The sequence below is a fragment of the Acanthisitta chloris genome, unplaced genomic scaffold (genome assembly GCF_000695815.1).
Source record: "Acanthisitta chloris isolate BGI_N310 unplaced genomic scaffold, ASM69581v1 scaffold37416, whole genome shotgun sequence".
NCBI classification, from domain to species: Eukaryota; Metazoa; Chordata; class Aves; order Passeriformes; family Acanthisittidae; genus Acanthisitta; species Acanthisitta chloris.
In genome coordinates this window covers 14,906-31,999 of record NW_008680404.1, presented here as the reverse complement: position 1 = coordinate 31,999, position 17,094 = coordinate 14,906, and the positions used below count along the sequence as shown (strand labels likewise).

The following is a 17,094-nucleotide window of genomic DNA, read 5'->3' as shown; positions in this document are numbered from 1 at the left end:
CCCCCTTCCCTGCTGATTTAAAGGCTTGTGCACGTAGCAGGTAGCACTCGAAGTTATCCTCAGAGCCCGCGGTGCAGACACAAACAGGTTCCCCTGAGTGCCTGTGAAGGGAAATGTGAGTCTGCCCTCCTTCCGTTTGTTTTCTTTTTATTCTTATCTTTTTTTTCCCCATTATTATTTTTCTTCCTTTTCCTTCTCCTCCTTTTTCTTCCTGTGTATTGGTTTTCTGCTTGTTTGGGAGTTTGCCCCCTTTTTCCTCTTTCTGTTTATCTTTTTCTTTCTTTCTAACTTTCTTTCTTGCTTTCTTTTTCTCTCCCTCTGCATTTCTTCTCTCTTTTCCCCCTCTGTTTGACAAAAATGTATAGGCACATTTTTACTGCAGAATAGTAATTTAGTTTTGTTCCTATTTTGTAGCTGTAGAGAAATGCTTATTACACCCTCTTTCTGTAATCTGTGGTAGCAAACAATCCTAACACCTTGCAGTTTTGCACAGAGCTGGAAGGATTTCTTCTCTCGTGACTGTTCAGCAGACAACATCATTTGGCCTTCACTGTAAAAGCAATAGAACTGTTAAAAAGTTGCATCATTTACATCAAGAGTATATGGCAATGTATGTTTTCTTTCTTTATTTCTTTCTAAATTTTTGAAACATCAGTTTTTGATACCTGTTATGAACCAGAATCAAACACTGTGGCTAATTCTGTCTAACCCTGTAATTTACTGCCTTGGACTTTCTCTTCTGTCACACCTTCCCTAGCACAGAATCCACCTTGGGCTCAGAAATTAGCAGGAAATACATTAAAGTGAATAGCACCAACTCGGTACATCCCTGTGTAAATGCTGCATGCTGCTTATCTTGCAAACCACAGACTGCAGCCTGTCAGAGCCCTGTTGGTTTCTGGCAGGTGGGTACATTGCAAAAGATTTGGTTGATTACAAACAGGTTTTTTTCACTCCTGTGTGATTAACACAGCAACATTTCACACCCCTTTTCTAATAAGCTCGTGGTCTGCTGAGAACTGACCCTTGCTGCTTTGCACGGCTGGGGCAGGTCTGAAGCTCTCTGGGCAGTCCTTGGGACTGGGATATGACTGCAGCTTTACACTGACTAAGTGAGGTGCCAGTTTTACTGTCACTACAAGTAAGCAATTTTCCTGTTAAAAACAGGATGTTAGTTAGATTAGTGTGATGAGTTTCTGAGTGATGTGAAAGGGAGTTACCCTCTTGGGTAAAAAGTGACCTTGCTGAGCTTTTTCTGTCCTCAGAAGTGTTCCCACATCACACCATACAAGGTTTCAGCGCTGTGAAGGAAACCACAAGCAAAGCCCAGAAGATGCTGTGCCCCTGGCAGTTCGTGTTCAAGCCCCATGCTGCCCGGAGCCGCTACGGCGCCAAGAAGGACATCAACAACAACGTGGAGAAAAGCAGGAAGATCCGTAGGTAAGCCCCTTGCTTTTCATGCTCTCATAGATTATCTTTCACTTGGAAAGGGGAGATGTGAGCTGGTGTGGGCTCTGGAGAAGGCTGCAGTGTGTTTCCAGAGCACTGATACTAACTGAAGAGCATTGTCCCTGGGAGTCCCTGGGCGGTGCAACTTGGCAGTGAACATTAAACTCCTGTACCTAAGTTGTACGCTCACCAAGGGTATAAACCATCTTGCTGTCTCTTTCACAGTTCTAAATTTATTTGGTGTGTTGCACTGGGTCCATGTACTCTGGGGCTCAGGAGGCATGAGCATGCTGTGCAAATCAGCACTGGTTATTTATGCTGTAATTAGTGTGGTAAAGTATTTCTGTGATCCAATTCATGCAAGACACTGTATAACGTAAGCTGCACATGCATCTTCCATTTCTCAGTCTCCAGGCTGTCACTTAGGTTTCCTATCTGTTGTTTTCCTTCCCACACAGTGCTCTGGAGAGGGTGATCCTATAGCTTTACTCCTAGCCCACTCCTCCCCTCACACTGCCATGACCACTTGGCTTGTGGACTCAATGTGTCCCTTAGAGACAGCTCTGAGCATCTCCCCCCTGATGTTGAAGGCAAAACTTATGAAAACTAAGCATTTTTCCTTCTCTCTCAAAAGTCCAGAAAAGGATGATGCCAAATTGCATGAGCTGAGCAAGAAGCAGAATGAGATGCCGCTGATCGCATCGTCAGCAAAGGCCAGTGAGGCTGGAGAGGTGTGTTCCAAGCATCCTTGTTTGACAGTAACAGCTTGCTTGGGTGGTGCTTGCTGCTCAAACTGCTCAAAGTTCTCTTGGGAGCCCTGACTGTGGTTGCAGGAGGTTAGGACTGCAGGAGATCTTTGGGTGAAAGATCTTTTCTGACTGAAAAGGAGTGTTGGAAAGCCTTAAGGGAAGAGGTGACCCCAGGGGGACTGGGGTGCCTGATTTCACCTTTGGAAACGCAGCCTGCAGGAACAAACCTGCCCTGTCTCTCAGGTTGTCTCCTGTTGGAGCAGGTCACATTTATACCTAATACCTAGAGTTTAATCTGTAGCATTTTCATGATCAAATGAAGTTTAAAATGAAGCTTAGAGATATTTAATAAGTCTGACGACAGTATGCATTTGTGTCTTTTCTCTGTCCAGAATCTCCCCCAAAATGGTATCAAAATTCCAAAGCAGATATCAGGATGTCCAGGACATGTAAGAGTAAGAAACTTGGAAAATGGATCCAGCTTTCTCGACACACTACACCTGACAGCAAAGGAGGTGATTCATGCAAATCTGACCAGGGACTTTTCAGAACATTGAAAAGATGCAGAGTGCAAAATTGGGTTTTGACGTTTTCTTGGTTTTCAGGTGATCAGCTGCCGGACCAAAGCCTGCCAAGGGGCACTCATGGCCACAAAGGGCCTGGTGAAAGGTACCAGAGATGGGCCAGTGCCAGTGGAAGACCTTTTACCTCAGGCCACAGACTTCCTCAAGCAGTACTACAGCTCCTTGAAAGAGTAAGCCAACTTCTCCTTCCTTTCTGGTGTAAAGCCCCTCTACCTGCCAGTCTGTGAGGCTCTGGGCATTTGGCTCTTCACAGCTGCTGGTAACTGTCCTGCTACATGCATCCAAAAATACACAGAGTGAGTTCCTCAGCTCCATCCCTTTGGAGTGTGCTATGCTCAGTACACTGAGGACTCTCCTGTCTTGGCCTTGGCTGGGATTAGTTCCACTCGAATCAGCCTCAGATGTGAATACTGTGGGCAATGCATTTTGTTTGTGCTGTTCCAAGTATCTTTTCTCTGTGTTCCTCTCAAGGCTTTAGCCAAAGATTGGAAGGCCAATCTTGCCTCTCACCCTTGCTCTGTGCTGTCAGCAGTAGCTCACTGAGCACACTGAGAGGGTGCTCTGTCTTCAGGGAAGAGGTTTGTGTTTTCTCAAAAAGGGCCGTGGTGCAGGAACTGCTGCTTGAGGTCTGAGAGTTGCACTGACATTGCACATGGTGAACTTTCAAACAACAATTCAGTGTTTGCTCTCAAAGAGACTTGGCACATAATGGCCACTTCTTTAGACACTTTGAACTCTTCTACAAAGAAGAGTTCCTTCCCTCTGGGTCCCTCTGAAGGTCCCTGACTTAAACACAGACTGTGCTCGCCAGCATATTGCATTTGCACATCTCTGTGTCTCTGCTTGTGGCTGTTTGATCACGTTGATTTACACTATCTTACATGCTTGTCCTTGATCTTTCATCCTTCTGAAAATGTGAAAACTCTCAGACAGTGCAGGCTGTTTTCATTCTGCCTGTAAGCCAACAAAACAATTTTTGTCTGTGCTGTGATAAGTATTTTCTCATGTTTTGACTTCACTCTCTGTTATCAAACTAAAGAATTTTAGAGCTGGTTCCCCTGGCAAAGGAATTGCTCAGCACTTCCTTTTAGGAATGAAAATCCTACTTACTTTGCTCAGAAGAGCTGTGCCCTGTGCAAATGGTGGAACTTTGGGAGCACAGCCACTGCTATCCTCCCCCTGGCCTGAAGCTAGCCTGCTCTCTGCTCTTCATCTGCTTGCCATTGACAATTTTTTTCCTAATTAATCTGGAAAATCCAAATTTAAACGAAAGCTTACACAGAAAAGCTTATGACCAGTCCATGCACATGAAAGGATGGTGTCACTACTTGAATTTCTAGTGTGTTAGTCTCTTCTTGAGGCCATTGAGCATTTGCACTCCATAGGTGCAGGTCCCAGATCCTGAGGCCAGGAGCAATTTTCCTCAGCAGTTCTCACTCAGAGTCCTGTGGAGTTAACTCAGCCCTTTACCTAGAACCCCTCCTGCTTTTTGGTAAAGCTGCCAGCCCCAGGCAGCTGCACTAGGTGACAGCTGAGCTCTGGGGGCAGGAGTGGGGTGTGGTGGGGAAGGTGGGCGACAGTGACGGTGCCTTCTCCACCTGAGGCACAGTGAAATCTCTGCTCCCTGAGGCCATGGAGGCTCATGAAGGGTAGAGTCATCTCTGTCTGCATGCAGAGAGTGTAGACTGATAACAGGCACAGGTTCCTCTGTGTTTATCCCAACTTTTCGTATCTCAGCCTACATGGATGTGAATGTCCTCTCTGGAAATGTGCTCACCTGCACTCTGGCAGGTAACTGACGATGGGAGTGGAGTCTCCTCATGCCGAAGGGAATTCAGAAGCTTTATGGCTTCAGCAATGTCTGTGATATTCTTGGCCTCAAACAGGAAAAGAATGTATTCACTTTGAATCAGTTCTAAGACATGAAATCCTCATTGTTTCTTTTCACGGCTGTTTTCTGTTCAAAAGGCTAAAAGTAAAGGAACACCAGGACCGACTGGAAGCAGTGACCAAGGAGATACAAACAACAGGAACCTACCATCTGACAGAGGATGAGCTGATATTTGGTGCCAAACAGGCCTGGAGGAATGCACCCAGGTGTATTGGGAGAATCCAGTGGTCCAATCTCCAGGTAAGCTGTGGATCTAGATGTCATGGGCCAAATAGTCATGTGCTGTGAATCTGCAGAATGTCCCTTGCTTTGGCAAAACATGCCATTGCTTCTCCTGTGGAGTAGTCCTGCTCACATCATCAGATCATTTTATTTGTAGTTCTCTGCCTCACAGCTGGGTGAAAACACGTAGGAGTGTGAGCGTAGGAACCAGGTGTGCCGTGGAACCAGGTGCATGTTTTGGACTTGGAGGATTGTTAGGTGTGAAAATGATCCCTATAAGGGCTATAAAAATGAGCCCTTCCTGGTGGAGCTACAGTCTTTCCTTTCCTTAAACACCTAGGAAAAAAAACAAGCTTGCAGTGGTGTTTCAAGATGACTTTTCTTGTGGTTTCTGTTGGAACATGCAGGTGTTTGACGCACGGGACTGCAAAACAGCCCAGGAGATGTTTGAGCATATCTGTCGTCATGTTCAGTATGCCACAAACAACGGGAATATCAGGTAGGTCTCTTCAGTTTTAATGTCAAACAGCAAAAGTTGGCAGCAAGTCGTGCCTTGATGAAGAGAGTGTGTTTGACGTGCTGTCTCTCTGGGCAGATCAGCCATCACGGTGTTCCCGCAGAGGACTGACGGCAAACACGATTTCCGCGTGTGGAACAGCCAGCTGATCCGCTACGCTGGGTACCAAATGCCAGATGGGTCTGTCCTTGGGGACCCTGCCACCGTGGAGTTCACACAGGTGCAATCCCAAAGCCCCAAATCCAGCAGGGCAGTCCCTTCCTGTCCTGGCCGACCCATCCCCTGGGCTTTCCCTTGTGTGTTCATGCAGAGTGGTAGGGAGGAGAGGAGGGAGTGGGATGTTCTGCCCCACAGGCTCTTGCTGCAGGTTGGAGCAATAGTTTCTAACAGTGCTGGTATAACAGTGTTCCACTCCATCTCAGAACAGGGTGAGCTAATCTCCCCTGTCAGGGGACACAGCCAGGGACACAACCAGTACCCCAACAACATGTCTCAACACTGTTTGAATGGGAAGGATAACCTTTATCACTTAGAATTTACCTCGGCATGTTTTAGAGGGTTAAAATTTTGTCTTCAGATCTGCAGGGGCAGCCTAAAAAACCCCAAATGCACTTTGTGTTTTTGCAGTTGTGCATCGAGCTCGGGTGGCAGCCGAAATACGGTCGCTTTGATGTGCTGCCACTGGTGCTCCAAGCGAACGGCCAAGACCCAGAAATATTTGAATTGCCTCCAGAAATTGTCCTCGAAGTGCCAATGGAGCACCCAAAGTAAGCACACGAGACTTAGATAATTGCATTTTTGCCTCTGCCTCACCTTGGCAGGTTATTGGCCTGAGCCTGCGGCAGTCGCTTTATGAGTTCTTTGTCAGGGTGAAGTGATGGTAAATTGTCCTGAAAGATAAAATGCCTGTTAGAACAATGAAATGGGATTTAAATTAAGGAAACCAAGAGCAGTTTTGCTGGAAATCTTTCTTTCCCAATCTACATTTCAATCACATCTAGGATTTTAAAAGTCATCATTATGGCAGGGAAATGCACATGTGAAATATGACTGCACTCACAACAGTGTTCAGTGCCTTTTTCTCTGGGTTTTTCTTCTTGGTTGTTTTGGGACTGGCCTGCAGATTGCAGCACTCTAACATGGTTCTGCTGTGAGCTTCTGCAGACTCTCCTCTGTGGGTCATTCTCCTGGAATTGTTACCTTCCTGGGCTTCTCTGGTTATCACCTAAAGGAGGAAAAGGCACATAAATGCTAAGTCACACTGCTTTGTTGGACAGGTATGAGTGGTTCAAGGAGCTGGATCTGAAGTGGTATGCCCTGCCTGCTGTGGCCAGCATGCTGCTGGAGGTGGGAGGGCTGGAGTTCACCGCATGTCCCTTCAACGGCTGGTACATGGGCACAGAGATAGGGGTGAGGGACTTCTGTGACGTGCAGAGATACAACATCCTGAAGGTAACCTGCTGGAGGGCAGTGGGCTGGGCTGCAAAGGGAATGTGCTTGGTGGGGAACAGTTTTGGAAAGACACACTCAGTGTTTGCTGGGGTGGGAGAGAACCACTCCATGCCTCACGAAACTGGAACCAAAACTCCAGAATCTGAGTTTGCCTTCAGTCTCAGGTGTTTGTGCTGCCCTCACTTTCCCCAGCCTCAAACTGACTTTTCCCCCTTCTGCACTCCTCTTCCTGCATGTTTAGGTGATGTGGTGGAGAAATCATGGGTTCTAAGTTCCTTTTGCTTTCCTCTCTCTCATTCACACGTAGGAGGTTGGGAGGAGAATGGGGCTGGAGACAAATAAGCTGTCATCCTTATGGAAGGACCGAGCTGTTGTAGAGATCAACGTGGCTGTGCTCCACAGCTTCCAGGTAAGTCAGCACCTGTGGGATGTGGAGAGTCACTGGCACTGCCTGTCCCTTTTGCCCAGAGCTCAGTAGAGATTACACTGGGATCCCAGTAGAGTTATTCTTGATTTACACCTGAGAGGAATCCATGTTTCCTCTCAGGTGAAGGCAGAAGGGAGAGAAAAAGAAGTTAAGGGCAAGAGTTTTCATCCTTTTAACATAGTTTTCTAAGGGTCAAAACCTGTGCAAAGCTATTGGATTAATGTATTTTATCTTCAATTGCAGTTTAATTAACTTATCATGACGATATCAAAAGTGGGTGAAAGTGAATCAGAGTCTTTGCATGCACTCCCATTGCTGGAGGGGTAAAATGCTGATGGTGCAGGAAAGATCTGAGTCCTTAATCAACGACCTGTGCCACAATTTGTATCTCGGCGGGAGCTGCTGATAGTCTTTATTTCCCAGGGTGGAGTAAAGTCCTTGAAGTATTGACCAAAGCAGGAGGATTGCTTTAGCCACATCAGGTAGAAGAGCAGGACAGGCTCCTGGATGAATGTCTTTCCTTTTGCAATTGCTCCAGAAGCAGAACGTGACTATCATGGATCACCACTCTGCGTCCGAGTCGTTCCTGAAGCACCTGCAGAGCGAGTACCGCTCGCGGGGCGGCTGCCCGGCCGACTGGGTGTGGATTGTGCCGCCCATCTCGGGCAGCATAACTCCTGTCTTCCACCAGGAGATGTTGAACTATGTCCTCACTCCCTTCTATTACTACCAGGTACACATCATCAAACAAACACCGACTCCAGAGACACTGTGGCAGGGCAGACCTGAAGGAGTCTGGCTGATAGGCCACACACTGAGGCAATGAAAGTTCACTGAGAGATGCAGGAGTTGCAGTCAGGAGCTCTTGTGGAAGGTGCTGTCAGCTCTGTTGGGTTCTGTGCCTTGAAGTAAAATGCAGTTTAATGCTGCAGAGGCTGATCACATGTTTGTACTCAGTGGGTTGTATGTCCAGACTCTCTTTGGTCAGGCACTTCAGAGATACACAAATTGTCTGCTTGCTGTTTTGCATTTCTTACCTGAAACTTACCTGTTGTTTTCAAAGGTGGATGCATGGAAAACACATGTGTGGCAGGATGAGACCCGGAGGCCAAACAAAAAAGTGATCAAGTTTAGCATCTTGGCAAAGTAAGTTGTTCAAATAAGAGTCTTCATGTCCAGCTATTCTGTTCTTGTCATGTTTCTGTTCTATTTTAAAAAACAAAAATGAAAAATTATTACAGTACACATGAGTTGTTTGAGTCATAGCCTTCCCTGCCCACACTGAGGCAACATCCCTATCCAAGGGTTCAGGGCTGTTCTTCTGAACCACCTTCCAGGGAAGAGCCATGCTCAGATCAGGCTTTCCTAGCTGGATTGTGAACCAATGTGGATCGGTGCAGCTGTATCAGAAATGAGATGTGACTGATGTTTCCCCAGGGCTGTGCTCTTTGCATCTTCACTCATGCGACAGGCAATGGCCACCAGGGCCAAGGCCACGGTGATCTATGCCACAGAGACAGGGAAGTCAGAAACCCTCGCGCACAGCCTGTGCAGCTTGTTCAACTGTGCCTTCAGCACCAAGGTGAGCAAGTGTCAATCATCCACACTGTATGCAGAAAGAAGTTTGGCTTCTGCAAACCTTTTCATTCTCCCAGCCTGCACTTTGAATGTCCAGTAACACAGGTTGGACTGCAGTGTTGATATTGTGTTCATTTAGCACAATGCCTTGTACGTTTGGTCAGTGTTCCTCCGACGTCAGAGATCTCCAGCACTAGTTCTTATGTCTGCTGGCAATGTCTCATGAGCTTTATTCCTTCCAGGTCCTGTGCATGGATGAGTACAACATTTGTGACCTGGAAAAGGAAACACTTCTCCTGGTGGTTACTAGCACTTTTGGCAATGGAGACTCTCCAGGTAACGGAAAGGTAATGTTCACCTCAGGGCACACGAGGCTCAACTCAAAGACTGAGACCAAAGACCTTTCATTTGTCTCATGTCTTTGAGTAAGATATGGATCAGTTCTCCCTTCTGTTTTAAATCAGGGTGTTTTTCTAACCTGAAGTTATGCATTTTTGTGCAGACCTTGAAGAACTCCTTGCTCGCACTGAAAGCACTTGGAAAGAAAATCAGGTAAAAATACTTCGCTGTTTGCTTTGCATGTGATCGAGTCCTTTTGCTTTTCATGTAGCACAAGACAGTGATCTATTTTTCTGTCCTCCTGCAGATATGCTGTGTTTGGTCTGGGGTCCAGCATGTACCCAGAGTTCTGTGCCTTTGCTCATGCCATTGACCAGAAGCTGGCCCAGCTCGGGGCGTCGCGGCTCGCGCCGGTCGGGGAAGGGGACGAGCTCAGCGGGCAGGAGGAAGCTTTCCGCACCTGGGCCATCAGTGCTTTCCAGGTGACACACAGCTTGTGTTTTGGTTCAGGCATTCCAGTTCAGTATTCACTAGCTTCCCATGAAAATGGGGGGAAATGAAGGAAGCAACCACCTGGATGTCTGTGGACTCTGCTTCTCCCTCCTGCCTGCCTAAGCCGCAGAGGGAACTGGGCCCATTTTCTGTCCTTTTCTGATGTTCACGTGAAGTTCCATGAACCCTCCCGGGCGATGGAGTGCCCGGTATGAACAAGGGTGGTAGCATCCAATACCAGACTTGGTTGCAGTAGATCTGTTTTTAGCTCTGCTGGGTAGAAGAGGAACCTGACTGAACTCGCTGCACCCGTGTAACACCACTGAACTCAGCAATCTGTGGCACTGAAAGCTCCTTGTTAGGATCATGACAATGCTAAGAACTGGTTTTGTATTTTAGTGTAAATAGCCTTAGTTTTGTGGGTTTTTTCTAGATTGCCTGTGACATTTTCAACATCCGTGGGAGACACAGCATTCAGCTGCCTGAGGTCTGTACCTCGGAGGAAAGCTGGGATCCTGCCAGCTACAGGATAGTGCATGACTCTCAGCCCATGGACCTGGCTAAAGGTATTGCTCCCACCTTCCCCTCCCTCCGCCCTTGCTGCTTCAGGCGAGGCTGAACTGTGAAGGGTTTCAGAAGAACTCTTGGCCCTGCTGCGTGGTGGAGTGCATGTAACGAAGTACAGTGGTCAGAGAAAAAACCATTGGTTTACATGGCATAGATTATCTTTTCCAGCCCAGTAACACCAAAACTAACATATTTTGACAGCCCCAGAGGACCAGAAGCTGGGCTGAGCTGCCTTTAGCCAGGGAACAGAGCACACACAGCCAGCGGATCGGCCATCGCGGCCCAGGGCCAGTGTGGTGCAGTTCCTGTCTGCATGTTAAACAAACCTCACCAGAGAGCTGCCCTGAGTCATGTCCTCTTTTCTCACCAGCTCTTGCGAGCATTCATGCCAAGGATGTCATTCCCATGAAGCTGAAATCCAGGCAAAATCTCCAAAGTTCAAAGTCCAGGTATGACACCTCATTCTTTCAAATACTGCAATACTACATTTCGCTAAAGTCTGAAACATCTGAAATGTCTGGTCATAAACAACCTGCAGCTGTTCAGGGATCATCCTTGGCAGAGCTGTGAGCTGTGCAGTCTGCAGTGCTGAGTGCAGGCATGTATGTTCTGTACTGGACAGACCAGGCAGCACTTGAGCACTGGTTTGTTGGGACACAAGTGCTTCTGATAGCTGCACTCTGGTTTGTGCAAGTCTCTGTGAAGTCCTGAGCTGGTCTGGCATTTGGTGCTGAACACCAGGAGCCAATGCCAACTGCCACAGCAGATCTGTTCCCTCCTTGTGCAACTCCAGGGAAGTCCTGTCCGTGTAATCGAGATCTGTCTCGGCGGTTTCTTCTCTCCCCAGTCGTGTTACCCTTCTGGTCAAACTCTGCTGTGAGACTACACAGGAAGTGAGCTACCTGCCTGGGGAACACGTCGGGATTTTCCCAGGCAACCAGCCAGAACTGGTCCAGGGCATCATAGCACGTGTCAGGGATGCCCCTCCAGCTGACCAGACCATCAGGCTTGAGACCTGCACTGGTGGTAAGTTGGGTCTTTTCACCCAAAATAGCAGAGGGTGTTGGACAGATTTCTCTAACATTCCTAAGAGCTTTGGTCAACTGAGTTTGATTCTGTGACCCTTTCCTTAAGGCCCAGTAGGATTTTGTTGCTGCTGCTAGTTATTAGCATTCTCGATTTGTATTCTCACTGTTCTGTAACTCTGGCAGCTGTGGTGGCTGCCCCAGGCTCTGCAGAGGTACCCAAGGTGACACTGTGTGTCGTTCAGATGCTGAATTGGCCATTGACTGCAAATAAATTAATCATGTCAGAGTCCTAACTTAGACTTACATGTCCTGATCATCTTTCCTGTTTTAGTGGGAACTATTTGCTGAATCATGCATTCTGGCACACAGAGAGGTGGTTTCCTCAAATGAAAGGATGTTAACTTCCAAGTGTTCTGTTGTCCTGCAGTTCTCTACATCAGATCCTCCCTGTTCCAAACCTCACATTAACCTCTTTCAAAGGACCCTGTGCTCTAGACCTGAAGGTGTATTTTGAAGGACACTGAGTTCTGCAGGGCTCCACAGCTGTCAAAAACTGTGGGAATTGCCAAGAGTCCTTTTATTTCCCTCATTTCCAGGTGGCTACTGGACAAGTGACAAAAAGCTCCCAGCCTGCACTCTCCCTGAGGCTTTGACATACTTGCTTGATATCACTACTCCACCCTCACAGCAACTGCTGAAAAAGCTGTCACAGCTGGTGACGGCGGAAGGAGACAAAGAGAGGCTGGAAGTGCTGTGCCAGGTAAGCCTTGGGGCTGGACTTTTGTTTGAAGGCCCTGGGATGCCCTTCCACTCTGCAGCAAAAGGTGTAGTGCTGGTGGTGGAGTCTTCTGCCTCTGTCACATGTTCAGTGTGCTTGGACAGCCAAGCACAGAGACAGAAAGGGAGGCCTTGAGGCTCAGCTTGGGTGTGGGAAGTGAGACACTTCTTCAGATGTGTTTCCTGTGTGGCTCTGGGTGGGTCACTCTCCCTGCTTGGTGCTCTTGCCTCGTGGTGGTTTGTGGTGAGACACCCATAAAAGACCTTGCAGTTAGTTTGCAGGTGGAGAAGAGCTGATTGGTGTTTTTTGTCAGAGAATTTGGTGCTGTGGGAGTAAGAGGGATGAGGCTTGGGGCACCCAATGACTCCTGGGTGTGGGAAATACTGGCTCCTCCCCTGGGCTCAGACAGGGTGCGTGGGGATCAGGACCTGGGCCTGCACAGTTTGGTGGAGGCTCCATAACAGGGAGCTGAGAAACAGGTCCTGCTTCAGTTTCTCACCTCCCTGAAAGAGGGGTGATGTGTCTGAGAAGGTTATAGTGGGGATTCTGTACTTGTGTTGTAAAAAATTGGCAGTTTCTTAGGAAGCCCCAGAATTGGCCTTGGCAAAGTTTTGAGAACTCTCCGTAGCTTTGCTTGCATGTCTAATGGAATGTAAAGCAGGAGTCTTATTTATAAGGGGCATTTGAAATCTCCCTGCTCTCCTGAGCTCAGCACGACCTGCTGACATGGTGGTGATGCCCTTTGGCTTTCAGAGCACAGAGGAATACAATAAATGGAAGTTCTACAACAGCCCAAACATCCTGGAGGTCCTGGAGGAGTTTCCCTCTGCCGAGGACTCTGACTCAGCTGCCCTTTCTGAAGCCCAGGTACTACTCTGTCAGCTCCTCCTGTGACATGACAGCCAGAGAGATCCATCTGACAGTTGCAGTCGTAAACTACAGGACAAGAGGTAATGGACTGTGGTTTTCATTTTTCTCTGCATTGAATGGTGCCCTGTGGCTCAGGAAAGGCCTGTGGCCTGTGGCTGCCTGCTCTGTAACAAAACGGGTGCATTGTGCCCCGTGCGGGAGAGCACAGTGCAGGGCAGGTGTGCACAGGGCCAGGACTTGCTGAGACCCATCACCAGTGCATCCTTGTGTTACCAATCACTGCCAGGCATGCAGCTATTGGAAACCTGTAATTGTAAGGATGAGCTGTGCTCTGTCAAACCGGAGAGCTCTGGGTGCTGACAGAGGTGTTGTGCTGTGCTCTGACAGGCGGGGAAGGGCCTCTGCACCACGGAGTCTGCAGCACGTGGCTGAGTACAGCAGCCCTGGAGGACACAGTTCCATGCTTCATACGCAGGTCAGTGAGGGCATGGCAGGAAAAGGGGAAATCAACCCCCAAACCCTCTGAGTTCAGCTGTGTCAGTGCGTTTGTCTTTGCGCATTTTCAAGGGACTGGTGAGTGCAAGTTGCAATAGCTGGGTCTGAGAAGAGAGGCAATTCCTGTCTTCCAGGGATGAGATCCTTTGCCTCGTGTTGAGTAAAATTGTGTTCATCTGACCCCACGCCCAGTCGGCTCATCCCCTCTGCCAGCTCAGGCTCTCAGAGTGTGGCACACCAGGGGAACAGGGAGCACTGACCCAGCTCAGCCCCATTGCTGCTTTCAAACTGGGGCTTGGGCTGTGCTGCCCAGAGCCACCCAGGAGACACACTGAGACCAGCCAGGAACTGATCTCTAATTAGCATGTTTTTGCATTCCAGTGCTGATGAATTCCATCTCCCAGAGGAGCCATCCAAGCCCTGCATTCTGATCGGGGCGGGAACAGGGATTGCTCCCTTCAGGAGCTTCTGGCTGCAGCGGCTCTACGACCTGGAGCAGAGAGGTAGCTCTGGGCACTGCCGGGGGGGGCAACACAGTTGGCAGCAGGGACATCCCAGTGCTTCAAACAGAGCTCTGCAGCTGGAGACACCACAAACATCAGCCAAGGAACCCCAGAGACCTGGCACCCCCAGGGTGATTGGCACTGCACTGGATCAGCTCACTCATCCCACCAGAGCCCACTCCGGTGGTCCTGAGGGGTTTGGTGACCTGGGGGGCACAGCCCGTGTCCCTGTAGCTCCTGAGGGTCAGTGGCTGCCCCAGGCACTCAGGCAAACACTTTCCTGGTTTCAGGGATCAGAGGAGGTGACATGACGTTGCTGTTCGGCTGCCGACAGCCAGACCTGGATCACATCTACAAGGAAGAAACTGCGGAGATGAAGAGGAAGGGAGTCCTGAAGGAAGTCTACACAGCTTACTCCAGACTGCCTGGCCAGGCTAAAGTAAGGCTGGTTCCTTTGTCCTTTAGGGGATAGCACCTTCCAGAATCATCCCTCAAGTTAAAATCTGGACTCTGTTTGACAATGTTCTTTAAAAGTTGTTAGCATTTTGTTTCAGTGTGTTGTGAGCAGGTGGCAGGAGGTGAAGGAGAAGCTAACTGTGCTCTCCTGCACAAGCAAACTGTGTAAATGGAACCCCTCAGTGCCACAGAGAGAGGCACTTCCAGGGCAAACAGCCTGGAAACTAGAAACTGGAACATTTTCAGAAACCTTAGATTTAGCAGGGTTTGAGTTAGAATTGAGTTGCTTTGGCCATTTGTCTCCACTTCAGTGGCACAGTGACCATGAAATTCATTTTACTTAGAGGAAATCTTGACTGGCCAAAACAACAGCACTTGTGCTATCCCCTTGTTAGCTCTCCTGGCAGCTTAGGAGACTTGGGCAGATTCTTCATCTCCTCTAGTTGAATGGAGGGCAGGCCCAGCCCCCAGGTCTGGGGCTCATCAAGGCAGGATGGAGACACTTTTTGGTGCTGTGGTGCAGCAGCTGAACCCGATGGGGCATTTAGAGCCTTTCTGCACACACCCACATTGAGCCAAAGCAGCTTTTAAGAGACTGATGATCCTTTTCTCTTTCTAAGGTCTATGTTCAAGACATTCTCCAAAGCACACTGGAGTCCCAGGTGTGTGACCTGGTGCACAGGGAGGAGGGACACGTGTACGTGTGCGGGGACGTGCGCATGGCCAAGGACGTCGCGCTGGCGCTGAAGGAGATGTTCTGCAGGACACTGGAGCTCAGTGAGCAGCAGGCAGAGGAGTATTTCTTCCAGCTGAAGGTAAGCTCTGACACACAGGACATTCTCTCCAGTCAGTGCTCCAGGGGAGGGGGACAGAGGCCTGCAAAGCCACACTCAGGACCCTGTGGGCTGCCCTGGGCTCCTCTGCAGCAGAATTCACGGGGAACAAAGCTCTAAGTGGCCACCTTAGTCCCCCAGTGTGACTGCAAACACAGCTTCTCTTCGGTCTGGGCGTGAGAGTGACTCCTGCTGCCCTTCTCCTGCACCTGCCCAGGGTCTCCCTGTGGGCCCTGATCGGCTTGGCAGTGTAAGGAACATCAGGAGTGTAAGACTTTATTGCACCAGCAGAGGAGAGTGAGGTTGGGAACTCAGTGAGCTCATCCCTGAGAACACAGTGCCTGGGGCTGCTGCTCTTTAGGGCCCTTCTGCTACCAGAACTGGTCCTGGAGCACTATTCCCTGTGCCCCAGCCATTGGCAGTAACCACTCCTGCAGAGGCAAAAGGCCTTTTGGTTAGGCAAGGAGGACCTGGAGCTCCTCATTCATCTCTTGAGTTTCCTGTCTGGTTTTTTGCAGAGCCAAAAGCGATACCATGAAGATATATTTGGGGCTCTGTTCCCACATGAAGCCAAAAATGCTTTGCAATCCACGAGTTCAACAAATCCACTACTGTTTTAGGCAATGCTTGCACATTTGTTGTTATTTGCAAAAAAAAAAAAGGAGTCAAATTCTCTTTCTTGCACATGTTCAATCAAGAATATGTACAGGATTGTAGGATTTGACTCTCAAACCTCAGCCTGAATTAAGAACAATATTAAATTGAACTTTTGTTGCTATTTATTCTGACACTCTAATAGATTATCTTAATAGTGGAAATGCAAATTATTTTTTTTAATACTGTCTGTGCTGGTATAAATCTGGTATTTTTTGTAAATACAGGGAAAATACAGAGTTTTGTACTGTGTGAGCTAGAGCTGGAATCTTTTTTGAAATGTACTGTTTGTGAACTTATTTATATCAGATTGGTTTACTGGCACATAGGCCTCACTTGGCAGCAGTGCCTGGGCTGTGTCCCTGGGCACTGTGTGGCCACAGCAGGGACCGAGTGAAACTCCTGCTCATGTGTGCAGGCTCAGCCTCTGCTTGTGTGATTCAGGGACACAAACCTGAGCTGCTGTTACAGAGCCTATGGCAGGAAGGTTCCACAACTTCCAAAGCACTTTGTCCCTTTGAATCCTGTGCTCTGGTTACTTGATTTGTTTGTAATAAAAACTTCCTTTACGTTGAGACCAACGAGTCTGTGTGGCTCAGTGAACCTCTTCCTGCCCTTGGCGTCAGCCTGGAAAGGCAGAGGCAGCTCAGGTTCTGTTGGGAAGGGTTTGTGCCTGCCCTGATGGTGTGGGACACCCCTGGACTCTGCCAGCCAGGCAAGAAACAGTGTCTGTTCCTGCTGGGGCCTCTGGCAGGACGGAGTGACAGGCCCAGGCATTGGTGTCAGCTCAGAAGCTGCACAGCTTTCCTTTTATAGCATCTTAGGCAAGTGTTCTTGGGGTCCTTTTCATCTTGATGCCACCATTGCTAACCTTTCCCCTCGCAGGGAGGTGGAGACAGTTAAAGGAAAGGATTGAGAACAGCAGAGCTTTGGTTTAATTCTTTGTGAATTTATTTGAACTTGTCCCAGCTGTAAGCTAACGTCAGTCTCAGCACAGATCTGAACTTGGTGGAATTGCTTTTGCTACAGACATAAACGGGCGAGATAAAGGGCAGATCTGAAGGCAGTGGATAATTACTCTAGTCCAAGATAAAAACTGAAACTTCTGTCACCTTTTGCTTCAGCACATTCTTCCAAGGACCATAGGATTTCTAGACACAGGCCCAGCCCTGCCACGAGAGCCGATGCTGTCGCAGTGCAGAGCAGGGTC

General features: G+C 48.6%; 1 protein-coding gene across 1 annotated transcript; it reads left to right on the top strand.

The window, feature by feature from the left end:
• The first annotated feature begins 1,333 nt into the window (after positions 1-1,333).
• Positions 1,334-15,850, top strand: NOS2 (nitric oxide synthase 2, inducible). Its single transcript, XM_009077691.1, is given in 27 exon segments — positions 1,334-1,440; positions 2,084-2,180; positions 2,591-2,713; positions 2,804-2,952; positions 4,751-4,913; positions 5,303-5,394; positions 5,491-5,632; positions 6,040-6,179; positions 6,690-6,864; positions 7,172-7,273; positions 7,830-8,024; positions 8,355-8,437; positions 8,729-8,873; positions 9,112-9,216; positions 9,372-9,421; positions 9,516-9,690; positions 10,134-10,266; positions 10,638-10,716; positions 11,115-11,293; positions 11,892-12,055; positions 12,827-12,906; positions 12,908-13,023; positions 13,331-13,418; positions 13,820-13,941; positions 14,232-14,380; positions 15,018-15,212; positions 15,749-15,850. Coding segments are annotated over 27 exon segments (3,450 nt in total).
• The last annotated feature ends 1,244 nt before the right edge of the window (positions 15,851-17,094 follow it).